Source organism: Indicator indicator, chromosome 2 (genome assembly GCF_027791375.1).
Source record: "Indicator indicator isolate 239-I01 chromosome 2, UM_Iind_1.1, whole genome shotgun sequence".
NCBI classification, from domain to species: Eukaryota; Metazoa; Chordata; class Aves; order Piciformes; family Indicatoridae; genus Indicator; species Indicator indicator.
This window is the reverse complement of record NC_072011.1, coordinates 31,573,357-31,590,826: the sequence shown is the minus strand read 5'-3', so window position 1 is coordinate 31,590,826 and position 17,470 is coordinate 31,573,357. Positions and strand designations below refer to the sequence as shown.

At 40.2% G+C, this 17,470-nt stretch overlaps 1 protein-coding gene across 1 annotated transcript in view; it reads left to right on the top strand.

The window, feature by feature from the left end:
* Positions 1–17,470, top strand: part of PCNX2 (pecanex 2) — a 162,332-nt gene that overhangs the window by 124,361 nt on the left and 20,501 nt on the right. Inside the window, exons 26-27 of the mRNA XM_054393637.1 lie at positions 11,285–11,538; positions 15,655–15,888. Of these exons, the coding sequence (XP_054249612.1) occupies positions 11,285–11,538; positions 15,655–15,888 (488 nt within the window). The remainder of the gene's footprint in view (positions 1–11,284; positions 11,539–15,654; positions 15,889–17,470) is intronic.

The following is a 17,470-nucleotide window of genomic DNA, read 5'->3' as shown; positions in this document are numbered from 1 at the left end:
ACAGTGGCCAAGCAGATGGGCTTAATGAACTGGAATGTGGATAGTTTCGTTGCAAAGTGGTTTGGGATGACTTTGAGCTAGGTTGGTTCATTACCCAGGCAAATGCCATTTTGCATTTGGATTTGAGAGCAAAGATCAAAAATTGCAGCTCACCACCTGTCAAGGAGTCTCTGTGTTCTCTAAAATCAGTGTTTAAGTAACTAAGTAGGCCTGAAAAATAACCTTTTCATGCAAGCTGTTCTAACACTGATGAGTGTTAGTAATGTAGTTGGTTCGCTTTGTGAATAGATCCGACATGTCTGCTTACAGACCCTCAACAGGTCTTTAAATTCATCTGGGGCTGAGCCCCACAGCCTGTCATGTGTTCCATGAGTTCTCATTTAGAGCTAACTGAGCTGTTTGCATGAATACCCCTTTCCCAGTCTCTCTCATGCTCCTCAGGAGGAGGTTGGCAGCCTGCAAAGCAGCACTCTTACCTGAGTGTTCAAAAGACCTGGACCAAGAGAGCAGCATCAAACTGTGAACAGGGAAAGCACAGGCAAGTTACTGGAGGAGTGTGAATGTGGGAATGGGAATCTCACCTAGGTAATATCTTTGGTACAAGTCTAGTACACTCTTCTTCCTTACCCTGAGAGTGTCACTGGGGAGGAAATTCCCATATAGGAAGAGAGAAAAAAGATGGAAATGGACTCCCCTCTGTTCTCCACTCTGAACCCACTTGATGATGCTGTCCAAAAATAAGAGAAAATGTGTAGTTAGTTTGACCTCACAGACATTGTATGTAAGGAGGATTTCTCCAGTTTTCAGAATATTATTTCCAGGTAGATGAGATGTTACAGGGAGAGAAACTATCACTGTGTGGACATTGTTACTCTGTTGTTTGGCCTGGAACTAGAGGCCATGTAGGATTGAATAAGGGAACATACCTGAGGAAAGAACAGCTATAGCATTTGACATGCCATGTGAGAGTTGAACCCCACCAGACGTTCAGGAAGGCTGGGGCAGGACTGTTTAAAAGAAGTTGTAGCAATAGGATGAGGGCAATGGTTTTAAACTGGAGCAGGGCAGATTTAGGTTGAACGTAACAAAAAAGTTCTTTACAATGAGAGTGGTAAAATACTGGAACCAGGTTGGCCAGGGATGTGGTTGAGGCCCCATCCCTGGAGACAGATGTGGCCCTGGGCAGCCTGATCTACTTGGAGGTGTCCCTGCTCACTCAGGGCAGGTGGACAAGATGACCTTTGAGGGTTTCTTCCAATCCAATGCAATCTCTGAATCTGAGAATGGATGCCAGAGAAACAACATAAATTACAAAGGAACCCAGACAAACAGAGGACCCTAGAAGCTTCATGGAATCATAGAATTGGAAGGGACCACAAGGATCATCTAGTTCCAACCCCCTGCCATGGGCAGGGACACCTCACACTAGATCAGGCTGGCCAGAGCCTCATCCAGCCTGGCCTTAAACACCTCCAGGGATGGGGCCTCAACCACCTCCCTGGACAACCCATTCCAGGCTCTCACCACTCTCATGGGGAAGAACTTCTTCCTCACATCCAGCCTGAATCTCCCCACTTCCAGCTTTATTCTATTCCCCCTAGTCCTGTCACTACCTGACAGCCTAAAAAGTCCCTCCCCAGCTTTCTTGTAGGCCCCCTTCAGATACTGGAAGGCCACAAGAAGGTCACCTCGGAGCCTTCTTTTCTCCAGACTGAACAGCCCCAACTCTTTCAGTTTCTCCTCATAAGAGAGGTGCTCCAGCCCTCTGATCATCCTGGTGGCCCTTCTCTGACACATTCCAGCATGTCCATATCCCTCTTGTAAAAGGGACTCCAGAACTGGACACAGTACTCTAGGTGGGGTCTCACCAGAGCTGAGTAGAGGGGGAGAATCACCTCCCTTGACCTGCTGGCCACACTTCTCTTGATGCAGCCCAGGATCTGGTTGGCTTTCTGGGCTGCAAGTGCACATTGACAGCTCATGTTGAGCTTCTCATCCACCAGCACCCCCAAGTCCCTCTCCTCAGGGCTGCTTTCCAGCCAGTCACTGCCCAGCCTGTATTTGTGCTTGGGATTGCCTCGACCCAGATGCAGGACCCTGCACTTGGTCTTGTTGAACCTCATGAGGTTGGCTTGTGCCCACCTCTCCAAACTGTGGGCAGATCATCTCCCTTGTGCCTAAAGGAGGCTTGCTAAGGTGGTGGGCTGACACTAGAGGGTTGATTGTGTCTTCAGGAAACCCTGGAGGGCTGGTGTGCTTTAGATTAACTATGGTACAGTACCATGCCCTTCCTGTAACAGGTTTCATCCTTGTGTGAACAGGGACCTAGGCTGCTCTGGTGGTGCCATTGGGGTTCCACAAGAATGCCCAGATACTGGGTCACTGAGCCTGAGTAAAAGGAGCCAGAAGGGCTAACCTAAAAGGAGAAGCTGTGCAGGGGGATTGGCCAAAGACTGTTCCAAGGAAACGGTGAAAGCTGAGACTGACCTGAAGCTCCTTCCTCTTTGCTCCTTCCTTTGAGCAGGATTGCTGCCTGCAGGGGCAGGAAACTAGAGCAGGCTTCCCCCACCAGCACCAAGATCCATCTCCCACACAGACTAGGTATGTGCTTCCCCATTTCAAATCTTGGAAATGGCTGAATACAGTAGGATTTTTTTCTGTGTAAGTGGGAAGAGTGTATGCAACTGCCCTGGAAGAGCCTGATGCATTACAAAGTCCAGAGGCAATTTTAAGCACTAGGCTGATTTCCTGGTTTTGGCATCTTACATTCCTATTTTTAGTTATCTGGTCATGCACTGTTTTTCACTGCTGTGGTTTAACTGGACATTCACATAGGAGCTTGGTTCCTTTTATTGTTCAGAATGATTTCTCAGAAGGAGGAAAAAAAAGGGCTAGAGGAGGAACATGAAATCTGTAAATTCTGTTCTTTAGCTGCTTAACTTCAGTTTCAAATCAGTAATCTTAATTGAGGGCCCTAAAAATCTGCTGTTCCTTAATGAGGAAGTGTGTGTTTGCTTTGGAATCGAGTGAATCACAACAGTGTTCTCTGCATCTGTGACTGTTTTCTGTTTACGGCCAAACCAAAAGCAATATTTGCATTGTGCAGCTCTGGATTTTCCTGTATGTGTTTCTCATTGCGGCAGCTGAAAAGCTGTGCTGGCAATACTGCTACAGCAGCGCCTGAAGAAGGGGTCATAGAGTCTTCTGAATTTAAGTATACCAAGGGCAGGAGGTACTACCTCCCCGTTTTGAGGTCCAGCCTGATTGAGGGTTGGCATTATACATGACTGATGTAGATGCTTTTCTAACTGTATGTAATAGAAGTATGTGTCTCAACTTTTAAATGAAAAAAAAAAAAAAACAAACACCAAACCCCCAACCAAACCCCTGCAGGCAAGGTAATAACATATAGACTGAGCAGACAGAAAAAAGAGAGTCAGCAAAGTTGGGATTTCTCTCATGCATCATTAGTCCTGTTCAAATTAAGCACCTCAAGTGACTTAGTGTTTCATTCTCCCTTTCTATGGATAGAGAGGAGATGTCTCTCCATCATGTCATTTATCCTGTGTCTGAAGCAGAGGGGAGCTTCAATACCTCCAGGTGTTGAAAGGAGCCACCCAAGTCCTTCACCAATACCGAAGAGAGGGCAGTAACGAGCTTAGGCTAGGTGAAAACTTCCAGGTGTCTGCATGTTGGTGTGCAGGAATCAAGCTCTTGGTAACTTAACTCTGCTGTCTGTCTTAGACCTCGGCAGTATGCTGAAAGCAGCCTGCCAGAAGAAATACATAATGTAGCACTTCATTTGCAAGGAAGAGACAGGGGAAAACCCACAATCAGGGAACATGCAGGAAGAATGTCAAAATACCTAGCTCCCACAAGTTCCCTGTAGAACAAGAGAGACTTAAAATATTTTCCTGTTTAGTCTGTGCCTCTCCAAAATATCTTTTGGAGAGTATCTAGTAAGGCATTACATGTGCAGAAGCTACTTATGGATGGTGATGCTGAAATCTTGAGGAGCTGTTTTCTAGCACATGCCTGGTATTCTTTAATCATGTCATTAACTTCTAAATGTCTTCTGTGATTTTTTTGTTATGCATGTTGCACATACAATATTCACGCTTCATTTGGAACTTCATTAGATGAATCAAGGAAAGAAGTGCAGAGCAGACACAGATGTAATTGTACATAGTGGAAGGCAGCTGTGGCAGCAGGATGGGATTGCCTGGGGGGTTTTCTGTGTTAGCTAGCTTATTTCCAACACAAAATGGTCTGTGAATGTAGCTAGGTTAGGGTATACACTTCAGGCACAGTAATGATAGCTAGGAAATAAGAACAGTAACTGATTTCTTTAGTGTATGTGTACAGTGTATAGTTGTATAGCAGTAGCCAACTACATTATCAGTGTAAGGAATATCTATTGGTGTTTGATTCTTGTGTCTCAAGGCTCTGTAGCACTCGCAAGAATCATTCTCTATTTAAGCAATCGTTGCAACTTCCACTTTTTTGCTTTTACAATAACTTCTTGCTGTTGGGAAGCAAGAGTGCCCACCTTCATGTCTCTCCCAAGATCTCCCTCAAAGTATGTTCAGTGTATGCACCATGCCATCTAAAGGTGTTGTTAAATTACAATGAGTTCAGAGAAGAGCGGCCATTTCTTACAGATCTCTTCAGAGAAAAAGTTGTTTGTAGGAAAGAACAGAGGCTGAGAGACACAATGCTGAGAGATATTAGATGCATGAACACAAAGGATGCCACTGGAGTTTCTTTACTTTTTGTGATTTAATTGAGAAGAATGGCATGAAACAGGGAATAGGATATTTATGTTGAATGCAGGTAATCTGTGAGGTACAAGTCTTCCTCGATGTACAACAGTGCTCCAGCAGTGAAAACAATCTGTGAATTTCAAATAAGCTTAGAATAGTTTCTGTAACACAGACCAACAAAAAAGAACACACCACTTTTTTCCCTTTCCTCCCTTCCACAATTTTATATATGGGTGCATTGGAAAAGACTTCTGGAAGGAAGGAAAATATTGCTGGGTGTGCTACAACGTTTTCATTGAGAAAATGTCATTGTTGGAAACAAAATAGCATGTCTTGGATAGGTTTCCAAAAGAGGTGAAATGAGAAGTTTTCGTGGTATTTGGTAGCTGAAAATTTAACAACTTGCATCCTTAGAGAATGCTTTCTTCCACCTGGCTTTCTGTAATGTGTCTCTGTGGACCAAGAAAATGAAATGTTTCTGAGGAGAGGGAATGTCTGTTATTAGACCCAACAGATCTGGTTTGAAAACCAGACTGTTTTTCAGATGTACAAGCACCTGAAGCAGTTGAAAACCAAATCACAATTTTATAACTAATAGCTTTGATATTTGAGAAATGGATACTGTTTTTTAAGTCCTGAGATTTTACTTTGAAACAACCTGAGATAATTGAAGCCTGTAAATTATTGTTCTTAATCCCAGTTCCACAAGGGAAAGAGCAGGAAGGAGACAAAATAATTGTTGGTTTCCAGGATGTGTCCAGTTCTGGGGTTCATGAGTTGCATCTGGGAGCTCAGTTCACTCCTTTCTGAAGTATTTAGGTTTCTGTAGTTTTTACAGCCACATAAAATGCTCATTTCAGGAGAGGGTGATGCTTCAATGGCTGTAATTATGCTTTTTGTGCTTTCTTTGGGTGATCACTTTCTACTTATTAAGCTGCTATCCTGAGCCTTATCCCAGAATTTGGGAATATTCAGATTTGCAGCAGAGTTTGGTGTAGCAGAGTCACATATTTCCAGTGTAATGTATCTGTTTGTAAAATATTTGTGTCCAGAATTTTGCTACACAAATGGTGAGCAACCAGGCATTTTTGTTGAGCTGCCGATGAAGAGGCCTACAAAAGGATTTTTTTTGAGTTTCAGTCCATCTTTGTGGCTCCCATCTCCATATCCAGCTCCATTTTGCAGACTTGACACCTAGTTAAATCCCCTAGTCCAAAACTGGTTGTTAGGTTCACAGAGTTTAAAGTTTGAAGGTGCCTAGTGCAGGAGACTGACTTACGATCTTCATGTCTGTGGGTTGGGGCTATTGCATGAGCCTTTTGAGTCCTTTCAATGTATATTTGCACTCTAGTTCCTTATTACACATCAGCAATCCTTAGTGCTCAAACTATTGCTACCTTCAGCCACAATACTTATTCCCCATTCTGGATGTATTATTAAACCTATGTGTTCTATGGAAATGAAAACTTCTTGTAGAAATATGTGATTGTGTTAGGTGATTTCTTTCTGACCCTTCAGATCTGAAAAATACGTTTTACTCACTAAATCTTCAAACTTAAGTTTAAAAGCAGACTTTCATTTCAACCTTAAATTCTAGAAGGCTGGGTGGTCATTTAGATGTATTTTATGTGTCTTGAAGCAAGATTACAGTCTTCAGTTTCAATTTTCTCATTTCCATTTAGGCCAGATCATTCTAGCAGAGCACAAGTCAGTCCTCAAATCCCGATGTGTCAGGAAAATAGAAAGAGCTCCAAATTCTCACCCTGGTTTTCTCCTGATCTTACATAGGTTGACCTTGCTTTGTTCAGCTGGCACGTGTTTTTGCATTGATGGATTTTTGGCAGCCATCCAGTCTTAGGTATCTTACAAATGAATCAGGCTCATCTGTGCTAGCAAGGGTCACAGTGAGTGTCTAATCTTGAGTCAAGTGCAAAATCTTATTTTCTTCCTACTGCAGAAAGGAATGTAAAATAAATGTTTTCTCTGAGATTTTAAAATTACTAATTACCAGTGAAAACATTTTCCTATATTTTAATATCTAATGGTGCTACACTTAATTACATTGCAAAACTGAAGTGCATGCTCTGCTCCCTGCTCTTTCATTTTGTGAATAATTCTCTCAGACTTGCTTCAACTTGATAATTTTTTGAGAAGCAATGTAAAAATTATCATTTACATCATCTTACAGCAGATACACAAGTTTAGGGTCACCCTTCTATAAAAGATGTACACAAATGCTTAACTTCATTTACTGTGACATATCCGTTTTGGCTCAATGAATAAAGCAGAGCACATGCTCTTAGTCTCTTCGGTGCCAGTGAACAGACTAATGAACCAAAGAGGATTGATGTAGGCACTGGTAAAGTGAAATTTCTCAGTAACGTGCGAATCTGCGGCATTGGTGTCCAACCACTGCATTATGGATTAAAGTAAGGCTCAACTGAAGAAGAGATGAAATTACTGGCAGGCTTTCCAGAACTGACTGCAAGAATTGGGAAGCAACCAACATGCTCTTGAGCATCCTGTCTTTGCAGACCTGAGTCATTTTACTAGGTGTCATTTGGAAATACCGATGAGCAGCACTGTGATAGGAATAGGGATTTAATGTTTTGTCAGAGCAACGGCTGTGGCTCATATTGCACCTTTAAACTTAACAGGGATGACCTAGAAGCTCTGCAAGCAGTCAAGACACCAGATCCTCAGAGTGGTAGTACTCAAGTCTGTCAAATGGCTTTTGTTAAGTGAGTGCGTGTTTGTCAGATGGTGAAGAGCACGGATCTCATTTCATTCTTCAAAATGAATTTGCAGAATGACCATATGAACTCCTTTGGTTGGTTTCCAGAGCTTTTTGTAATAACATCCAGTTTAAATGTCTCTCACTCCCCAAGTTCAATGTTGATTAGAATGAACTATAGTATAATTTTAACTTTCCTTGATTAAAATTATGTAGCAAAGATGACTTGGAGACATTTTTACTTGTTGGATTAGCTGAGAATGCAGATAATTCTTCTGACGTCTTCTGTTTGTTATGCATGTGATGACAGCTTTCCTCAGACATTGAAGGTCCCTTAAATTCTCCTATTATTTTCCTTGCCAGCCTCTTTAGGCCCCATGTTTCACAAAACCTGTGGCTTAAGAAAGCTAGTAATTACAGATTTTGCAGCAGTAATGATTGGTATTTACCAAGATAATACAGACAGCATGTGGAAACAGCCAGCATTTCATAGAAAATAAATGTGATATTTCCATAGTAAAAGAAAAGGAAATTATTTAAGAATAGAGTTACAGAGTCTGAGCAAAGCCATCTTTAATTGGTGGGTGCACAGGAGTGCCACAAAGATGATCTGAGGGCTGGAGCACCTCTCCTACAAAGACAGGCTGAAAGAATTGGGGCTGTTCAGCCTGGAGAAGAGAAGGCTCCAGGGAAGCCTTATAACCACATTTCAGTATCTGAAGGGGACCTGCAAGAAGGCCAGGGAAAGACCATTTAGAAGGGCTTGTAGTGTCAGGGGCAATGGTTTCAAACTGGAGCAGCGTAAATTTAGGTTGGACAAAAGGAAAAAGTTCTTTACGAAAAGAGTGATAAAATACTGGAACAGGTTCCCAGGAATGTGGTTGAGGCCCCATCTCTGTATTTTTCATCCCTTTTAAACATTTGGCAACATTGGGCTGAAGATGTATCTTCTCTTAAATTCAGCTTAACACTGAGAGAGAGGTTTTGAAACTTCAAATAATAAACATAGCAGGAGTAGTAACAGCATAAGCATGGAGTAGTTATTTTATTCTTTTCGAGCTATGTACAAGGTAATATGCCTTTGCCTCCTTCAGTTTGAGTACAACATCTTTTGACCTGACTTCTGAAAAGCATCCAGTGACCCACAGCAATTGCTGCTTTTTTGCTATTGAGCAGTAAGTGTTAATTCTTGCAGACATCTGTAAAATATGAAGCAGAAGTAGTCCAGTTTATGTCCAGTCCTACTGGTAATGTGAGCTTGATAAGTCATGTTTTGTATTTTGTGGCAGTGTTGAAAGGAAAGTTACTTATATTTGGTGTGACTTGAAGACATTTAATAATCTGTCATATTGTAAATCCCTGAAGTCCAAGGAGGAATATATATCAGTGTATCAGCAACACCAGATACACAGTGTAAATTTTCTCTCACAGAAGACTGAACAAAGAACATTGGATCTACTGGATCTATGCCTGCTCTCTCCCATCCCCCCTCCCCCAATCTCTTAGGGCTACAATCATGTTTTTCTCCTGTGTCCTTCAGATTTTTCTAATTTTTTTTTTCTTGTGTGCTTTTGCCTGCTGGATACATTTTATAAGGTGATGTATTTTGGTATGTTTTTGGAAGGCTTGGGGTGGAGAAAGGAATATTCTGAGTACTGCTTCCATTGGTACAAACAAATGTCCGCAGCTTGTTGAGCAGACAGGACAGTTATGATGGGACTTAGACAGTCAAGGGCACAGCCACTGTCATGATGCTCCACAGGCTTCTGGGATGCTGCCTTGCTCCAGGCTCTCTTTCAGAGTGTTGGCAAACTGTGGTGGATTAGAGCTAACGCTATCATTTCCTGCTCCCATATTCAGATGATTAAGATAGTCAAATCTTCTTCCATGCAGTGACAAAATGGAACAGGTCTGTTGGTCCCAGCAAGCTCTTGAATTCATAGCTCTTGAACTGTAACACAGTATCTGGCACCTTCCTCTCCTCTGGAGACTGTTTGGTAGGTGACTGAGCCAGCTCCCTTGTGGGATGATGCTGAACCATTGATGGAAGGCCCATGCAAGACATATCTTCCTCATATCATAGGATATGGCCTTGAAAGATGGTTTATGTTCAGATTCAGTGGAGTGTAAGTTCTGAAACAGCTCATGAAGTTTTAAAAAGATGCATACATAAGAACAGGGAAGTCATGTAATTTGAGAACGAGGCGAGGGAACACATGGGTGTCCACCTCAGTATTGATTTGTGATATGCTACATAGTGTAGAAACCACATTCATAGACTTCAAATCCTGAAACGTTCAGCTTGACCCTTTAGTGTGCACAGCACGGGCCAGAAGCGTGGAGTCTGCAGAGCAGGTGTATTATTGTTTATGCATCTGCCTCATGACTTCTTTTTGAGTTATTATCTCTTCTTCAGAAAAAATTACGCTTATTTTTGACCTAAAGCTCAAGTGATAGGCTAATTAGAAAATTGTTCTGCCCTAATGATGTACTGCCACTAGTACTATTCATTAGATATGTTTGATGCAGGTAACTTTTACTGTGGTGGGAGAGAGAACACAACCCAGCAAATGTTATTTTTGGAACCTTCTTTCCAAGACAGTTTGCTAAACTCCAGATTTTACAAGCGCTCTGACACACTGTAAAATCTTTCTTTGCGTTCAGTATGTTATTTGAAGAAGCAGACTGAGACTTGGATCAGTTTGTTTAATGTGCCCAATGGAGCTAGACTCTTTAATGTTGCCTCCTGGTGAGTTTTATTAAGGCAGAAGCTGTGGTCTGTAGTTTAGCTCAGCTGAGACCCAAATGCCTAGAACATAAGATCAGGCCCTCTTGACTTTGGTAGGTGATTGTAACTAATTAATGTACAGCTCTTTATTTGCTACTGCACCCATAGCAATTGGCACATTCATTTGTTGCCACAGCTTTCTATTATATTATCACTAAGTATGTAGAGCCTCTCCAAACTGTGGGCAGATCATCTCCCTTGTGCCTAAAGGAGGCTTGCTAAGGTGGTGGGCTGACACTAGAGGGTTGATTGTGTCTTCAGGAAACCCTGGAGGGCTGGTGTGCTTTAGATTAACTATGGTACAGTTCCATGCCCTTCCTGTAACAGGTTTCATCCTTGTGTGAACAGGGACCTAGGCTGCTCTGGTGGTGCCATTGGGGTTCCACAAGAATGCCCAGATACTGGGTCACTAAGCCTGAGTAAAAGGAGCCAGAAGGGCTAACCTGAAAGGAGAAGCTGTGCAGGGGGATTGGCCAAAGACTGTTCCAAGGAAACGGTGAAAGCTGAGACTGACCTGAAGCTCCTTCCTCTTTGCTCCTTCCTTTGAGCAGGATTGCTGCCTGCAGGGGCAGGAAACTAGAGCAGGCTTCCCCCACCAGCACCAAGATCCATCTCCCACACAGACTAGGCATGTGCTTCCCCATTTCAAATCTTGGAAATGGCTGAATACAGTAGGATTTTTTTCTGTGTAAGTGGGAAGAGTGTATGCAACTGCCCTGGAAGAGCCTGATGCATTACAAAGTCCAGAGGCAATTTTAAGCACTAGGCTGATTTCCTGGTTTTGGCATCTTACATTCCTATTTTTAATTATCTGGTCATGCACTGTTTATTTGCTACTGCACCCGCAGCAATTGGCACATTCATTTGTTGCCATAGCTTTCTATTATATTATCACTATGTATGTAGAGCCTTCAATCATACTTTTTCAGTCTGGAAGAAGTCCTTTGTTTCTTCCTCCTCCAATAACTGGCAGCATACTCTCTTCTTTTCACTACCAAGGGACATATTGCCAGCAGAGAGAAGTGGAAGCTATAACAGAAGGAGATGAAGACAATGAAGGCTGCTGCTGTTGTAAGCCCGGGCACTTGCCTCACTTGTTATCGTGTAATGCAGCCTTTAACCTCCGATGGCTGACTTGGGAAATAACACGAACCCAGTACATCCTGGAAGGATACAGCATCATTGATAACAACGCTGCAACCATGCTGCAAGTGTTCGATCTGCGGAGAATACTTATCAGATACTATATAAAGGTAAACTCTTTGGTAAAGTGTACTTTATTCCTAAGCAGGTTGGTCAATAAACAGAATGCTAGCTGACCATAGACAAGCACGCTTTCAGGTTTTGGCCTTGCGTTTATTACTTTGCAGTTAGACTTGCCTGATGTTAGATAAGGATAATTAATTAATCTCTCCTTTTGCTACGTTTGATTCTGACCATGTAGAATTAGTATAGAAAGTCGCAGACATGCTGAAGCAGTAATTAAGAAGGTGAGCTAACATCCTCTAGTGATCAAGTCAGAGGAAGCATTCTTGCAAAGCAAAACTTTACTGACAGTTCATTATCTCTTCTTGACTTGGCCTTTCCATTTTTTTTTTTTTGTGAAAAAAAATAATAAATCAACAAACATCAAGTTCTTGGGAAATCTCTGAAGAGCTGTTTCTGAAATGTACTTCATTAGTAGTACAAGCCCCTTTCTTACCTGCTGTTTTACTTATATACCACAAAACACTTGAAGTTGTTATATTCCATTGATTGAACAGCAGTTCATTTACATCACTCCTATATTTGTACTGTTACTAAGATCACAATAACTATGCCAATATTTATTTGTCAAAATAATTGAACGTAGCAAGACACCTTCATCCTCTGCCAAACCATTTCCAGTTCAGCAAATGAAGAAATTGCTGAGCTTTATTGTTTTCTGCTGCAACAAGTGCCAAATGCTGCCATAAAGTCAGTCACTAAAGCTCCCAACCATCTCTGACATCTCCTTCCTGCTTAATATCTTCCATTGTAAAATCCTGTTAATCCTAGAGAGAAACCTGTAGTAAATAAATCAATCACCTTTTTTTTTTTTTGCCAGGAAACCAATACAGTAAAAGCAAGATCATTGCCTCACAAACTGCTTTGATCATGCAGTTGATTACTTTGTAAAATGCAGACTGGGATTTCTTAAATAATTTTACAGGCAGTAGGGCCTGGTAACCAACCTGCTTTAATTAACTAATTGGAGACAAAACTGCATGTGAGCATGTTTTTTTTTTTTTCATTTTAGAAGTGGGTTTTGTGGCTACAAATTAATTTCTTTTTAAGCAAAGTATTTAAACTAGAAAACAAAACCAAAAACTTCTTCAAATGGAAATTAATACGTTGCAACAATTGCTTTGCTTTAATTTAAAAAGCAACCTGAATATAAACTGATGCAAGGTGATACATGATTCAGACTGAAAAAAACCCTAGTCTAAGCTTCAATCAAATCAGCAGTTTATTGGTTTAAATCAGTGAAGAATTGTGCTTTGTAAACTCAAACTCTTTTTGTGCCTTTAAGTCAACTAATAGGTAGAGGACTTGTTGAAAGTATGAGGTTCTTCACATGGAAAGGTTCTGGAACTGAAAGGTTCTGGACATACTTGAGAAGCAGCTGACACTTATAAAAATGTTTGTCTCACATCATACAGGCGTGGTTACTTGATCCTGTTTTGAGTAAAAGGGAGGTAGGGTTAATGAACTCCACTCTACCAAGGTATGCAGTAGCTCCATCTCTGCTGCATGCAGATTTTATGTTCACCACCTATGGCTTTGAAGGTGTGAAAATCGAATCTCTTCTGGTTAAGCCAGTACTGTAACACTGCACTGACAGATCACTCTGAGAATCTCCTTTAATCTATTTCTTTTCTTAAGGAAGGATGAACAGAAGATAATAACCTGTCAACAGCTTTGCTATTAGCCTGGGCTGGGGTTTCTGTCAGTGAAGGGAGAGTGCTCAGGAGAGCCCTTCTTTAGAATGACACTTCCCAAATGAAAGCTATATGGAGATTTTCTTCTTTTCTTGAAGCTATTAGTTTCTTCCATAAACAGGAGCTTTGATAAAATTCAGTAAAATCCTTAGTACAGCCTTGGAAGGTGAGAAGATTATATTATGCATCAGATCAGCTTTCATTCTGTTTATTTAATATTTACCTCCAGATAAACAACATCAGAAATAGAGGTGAGAATTCATTCTTTCCCCAGCTCTTCCTGGGGAGTTGTAATGACCCTGTGCGATTCACTGTGAACATTTAAAAGCCTTGACACTTTCTTTTTAACAGTGTAAGAAGCTAATTGTCAAAAGAACTCTAGTTAATGCAATATTCAGGTCACATAAATCACAAACTCAGAAAATACTTAGGTTGAAGTTTCTGCAGCAACTGCACTTCCATTGCACTGAGCATTTGGAGTGTATCCAGTTTATTCTTTGAAGCTTACAGTATTGCAAATATTTACCATATTATTTCTGAATTGCCAAGCAGCTGAGGATGTACTTGTGCACAAAACATATCTAGGAAGAGCTACTAAGAGCAGAAGTTTTTGCTATTTCTATGTCTGATTGCAAGTTTGATTTTTCATCCTCCCAGCTGAATCTGCTGCTTTCTAAACACAGGTGAGAGTGATTTAAAAAAAAGCAAACTCTATTTTGAAGATAAACAAAGAAAACATAGGCTTTGTTTCAGTTTTCATATCTTTCAAGAGTAATTACCTTATTGGTCTTTTAAATGAGTTACACTGAGTGTTTTATTCCTAATGTATTTATTTCGTTTACAGTTTCATTGATAGCCTAGAAAGTCTAGCAGTCTCTTCCTGTGAAAATATTTTTATTCCCCACAAATAAAGTGGGTCAGCTTCTGTAGCCCTTCTGCATACACTTTGATATAATTTCCTTCTCAGCCACTGTGATATTTTTCCCTTGTGCCTCCTCCATCTCTTCTCAATATATTCTTATTTAGACGTCTTTTAGTATTCAAGAAATCTGCATTTGCCTAGGTGCTGTGCTTTTTGCTCCTGTTGTTGCTGTATGAATCTTTTTGAAAGAGTGTATTGTTTTCCACGTGATAAATTAAGGATCCATCCTCAGTCTGTATCTGTTTGAGTAGTTTTTTTTCCTCTGGAACTTATTTTTTGTGGGTTTTTTCCTACAATTTGAAAGATAAACTGTGGAGGGCATCTGGGATTTTTAAAAGGGCTGGTAGTGCTTCTGCCCCTTTTAGCCCAGCATATTTTCATTTTATACATTTATTTGCTTAATAATATTTCAATTGCTTGGGTAAAGTAGAACTACATTATCTTCAGTCATGTTCATTTGCCCTGCATTTGCTTTGAGATCCAATTCTGAATTAATATATTTTATTAAAACAAAAATTATAATCATAAAACATTATAATGGGACTTTCCAGCTGATGCCACTTTTTCTTTGCAGCACTTCTCCTTAGTTTTCATATTCTTTTGAAAATATGCTTTAAATTTGCCTTGGAAAAATTATTTTAGAAATTTATTTCATTAATTACTGGTTTAATGGCTCCAGACAGCGATTTGAAGGACTTAAACTTGGAAACCCAGGCACAGACAGGAGATAGCTGCTGCTCACTAATATTTCTGCATTTGGTAAAAGAGCTCCTGATGAATGCCACTCCTTCAGTACCTTAAAAGCAGGCTCAGTTCCATCAGTTATCAGATCCTTAACCCAAGATAAAACCATAAAATCCTTTTTTTTTTTTAAAGCTGGTCTCACAGCAAAATAACAAACATAGTGATACTACTAAATTCAAAAAGAAAGTGGCAATTAAAACAGGGGTGTTCGGATTTTACAAATCTGTTAAAATCTCTCCTTTGGTTAAGTCATGGTGGAACTGTTTTAGTTGAAAGTATTTGGAAACCTTCGTTCTTGGAAAACAGAAAGTGCATAGAGCAAAGTGACTCCTATTTTGAGCATGTGAGCATCTGCTACTGTTTTGGGGTTTTTTTCAAAGTACATCTAAACTGTTACTGATACCACCTTCTAAATCCCCAGCAAATTCAGTCATTAGCACGTTTGAATGCTGGAACTTGCTATTCTTATCATGGTCTGTTCTTTGTATTTATTTTCCTGTAGGGCAGAAGGGTATTAAAAATAAGACTTCTCTTTCTGTTGTTTGCTATTTAGATACTAGTTGTTACCACCTTTCTAACTTGAACAGTTTTGTGAAGCAATGATGCCAAGCCATGAAAAATGGGAAACATATGTACCATTATGGGTAGTTAATGTGGTCATATTTGATTTATTCTCTTCTGTGTAAAATATATCTGCATTAATCAGAGAGAGAGGGACTAACATTTGAACATTTTGTCAACAGAGTATAATATACTTTACAGCAAGTTCTCCTAAAGTCCTTGAATGGATAAAAGACGAATCCATCCAAAAGGTACTGCAGCCTTATGCAAAGTGGCATTACATTGAACGTGACCTTGCAATGTTTAACATTAACATAGATGAAGATTATGTTCCATGTCTCCAAGGAATAACAAGAGCTAGTTTCTGCAGTGTTTATCTGGACTGGATTCAGTTCTGTGCTAGAAAAAGGGTGGAGGTAAGCATGCTGCTTTTTTAATTTTTTTTTTTTTTTTGCTGTAGTTGTTTTAATTTTTAGGACAGGAGTTAAGTCATGCATAGTTATGCTTTTGCTTACTTAGGATTAATACAATAAAATTTATTTCATTTAAGCAGTCAGATTTAACATAAAAAGAAAATAGATGTTTTGTGGAATGGAAAAGCCCCATATTTTGGAGACTACCTGTGTGGAAAAAGTAGAGTTTTAGGGAGCCTTAGTCTTGAATGCAGAATCAGTTCCTTATTGTGCACACTTGTAACACTGTTAATTTTCTAGAAAGCATGAGTATAAGAAGTGCTCACAGAAGTACTGCTGTAGCAGGCTCTTTTCAGAGAACATCTTCAGTGTTACTTTCTGTGTTGCTCGGGTCTGGGTACCTTGCCAAACATTTGAGATGTTTGTGTATCCTTTCCAAAAATTTGCCTCTATTTGGATACAGCCTTCCAGTGGTGGGGAAGTGCATAACAAACACTGCTAGTACAGTTCATCCCTGACACCTTGTAATTCGAATTTGAGCTGTGCCACAAAGATGTGTGAAATTACCTCACAGCTCCAGAAGGTCAAGGGCAGCTTCACAGCTATGCAGTCACATGCTTTCAGGCACTAAGATTACTGATGATCAGCAATCATTTGTTGCAAATGCACTACTGTATTTCCATGAAATACTCAAAATAGCCCAAAGGGAGAATACAGTTTCAAACAAGTGTATTCCCTTGATTTCATTTTCTGATTATTGCTGATATTGGCAAAAAAGGAGAAACTTATCTTTCCTAGCCACCATGAACTGTTATCTCTGCATATTTCATTCAGGATCACTTAGTGCACATCCCATTTGCTAGCACTGATCTTAGCTGGCATAACATCATTTAATCTTAGTGTTTCTTTTCCACTCTGGTTCCTTCTTGTGCATCTAAGTTTAAATACCATTCCACCAGTTCCTCTGTGTATTGTTTCACTGATACCATTTTCATTGAATTGTCCTCTGAGCCTTCCCCATCATCTCCTTCTACTTGGGAATATTTTATCTCTTTTCTTTCACATCTGCATGTCTCAGCTCTTAAGTTCTGGCACACAACGAATTGCAAAGTGCAGTCAAACCCATTGTTAAATGATATTTTTTCACTTGTTATGTGACTGAGGCTTTCAAATAGAATAGCAGATTTAGGAATGCCCAACAGACCTAGCAGTTAGACTTAAAAGAGCAAACGTCTGCACTAGTGTGCACACAGACATACACATTTAGATTTTTATTTACATCTTTTGCTTGTGTTTTTGTAATTCACTGATTATATGGAGGTAAAGTTCACAGAGATGAGATGTAAAAAAAGCTTCACTTTACATATAGCCCTGGAAACCAATTGTATTTTATAGAAGAAATTATATTCTCTGTTATAATTGGCTTCAGCTTTAAAGAAAACTATAGGAAATCACTGAGTGCATTCAGTGCACTGACTGAAATAATAGTCTGTATCCTCCTAAAGATTCACAGTCATGAAAGGAGCTTCATTTTTGTCCTCCTGCTTGATAGTAAGGTTTTCTTTGCAAAAATTTCAGAAAAGAA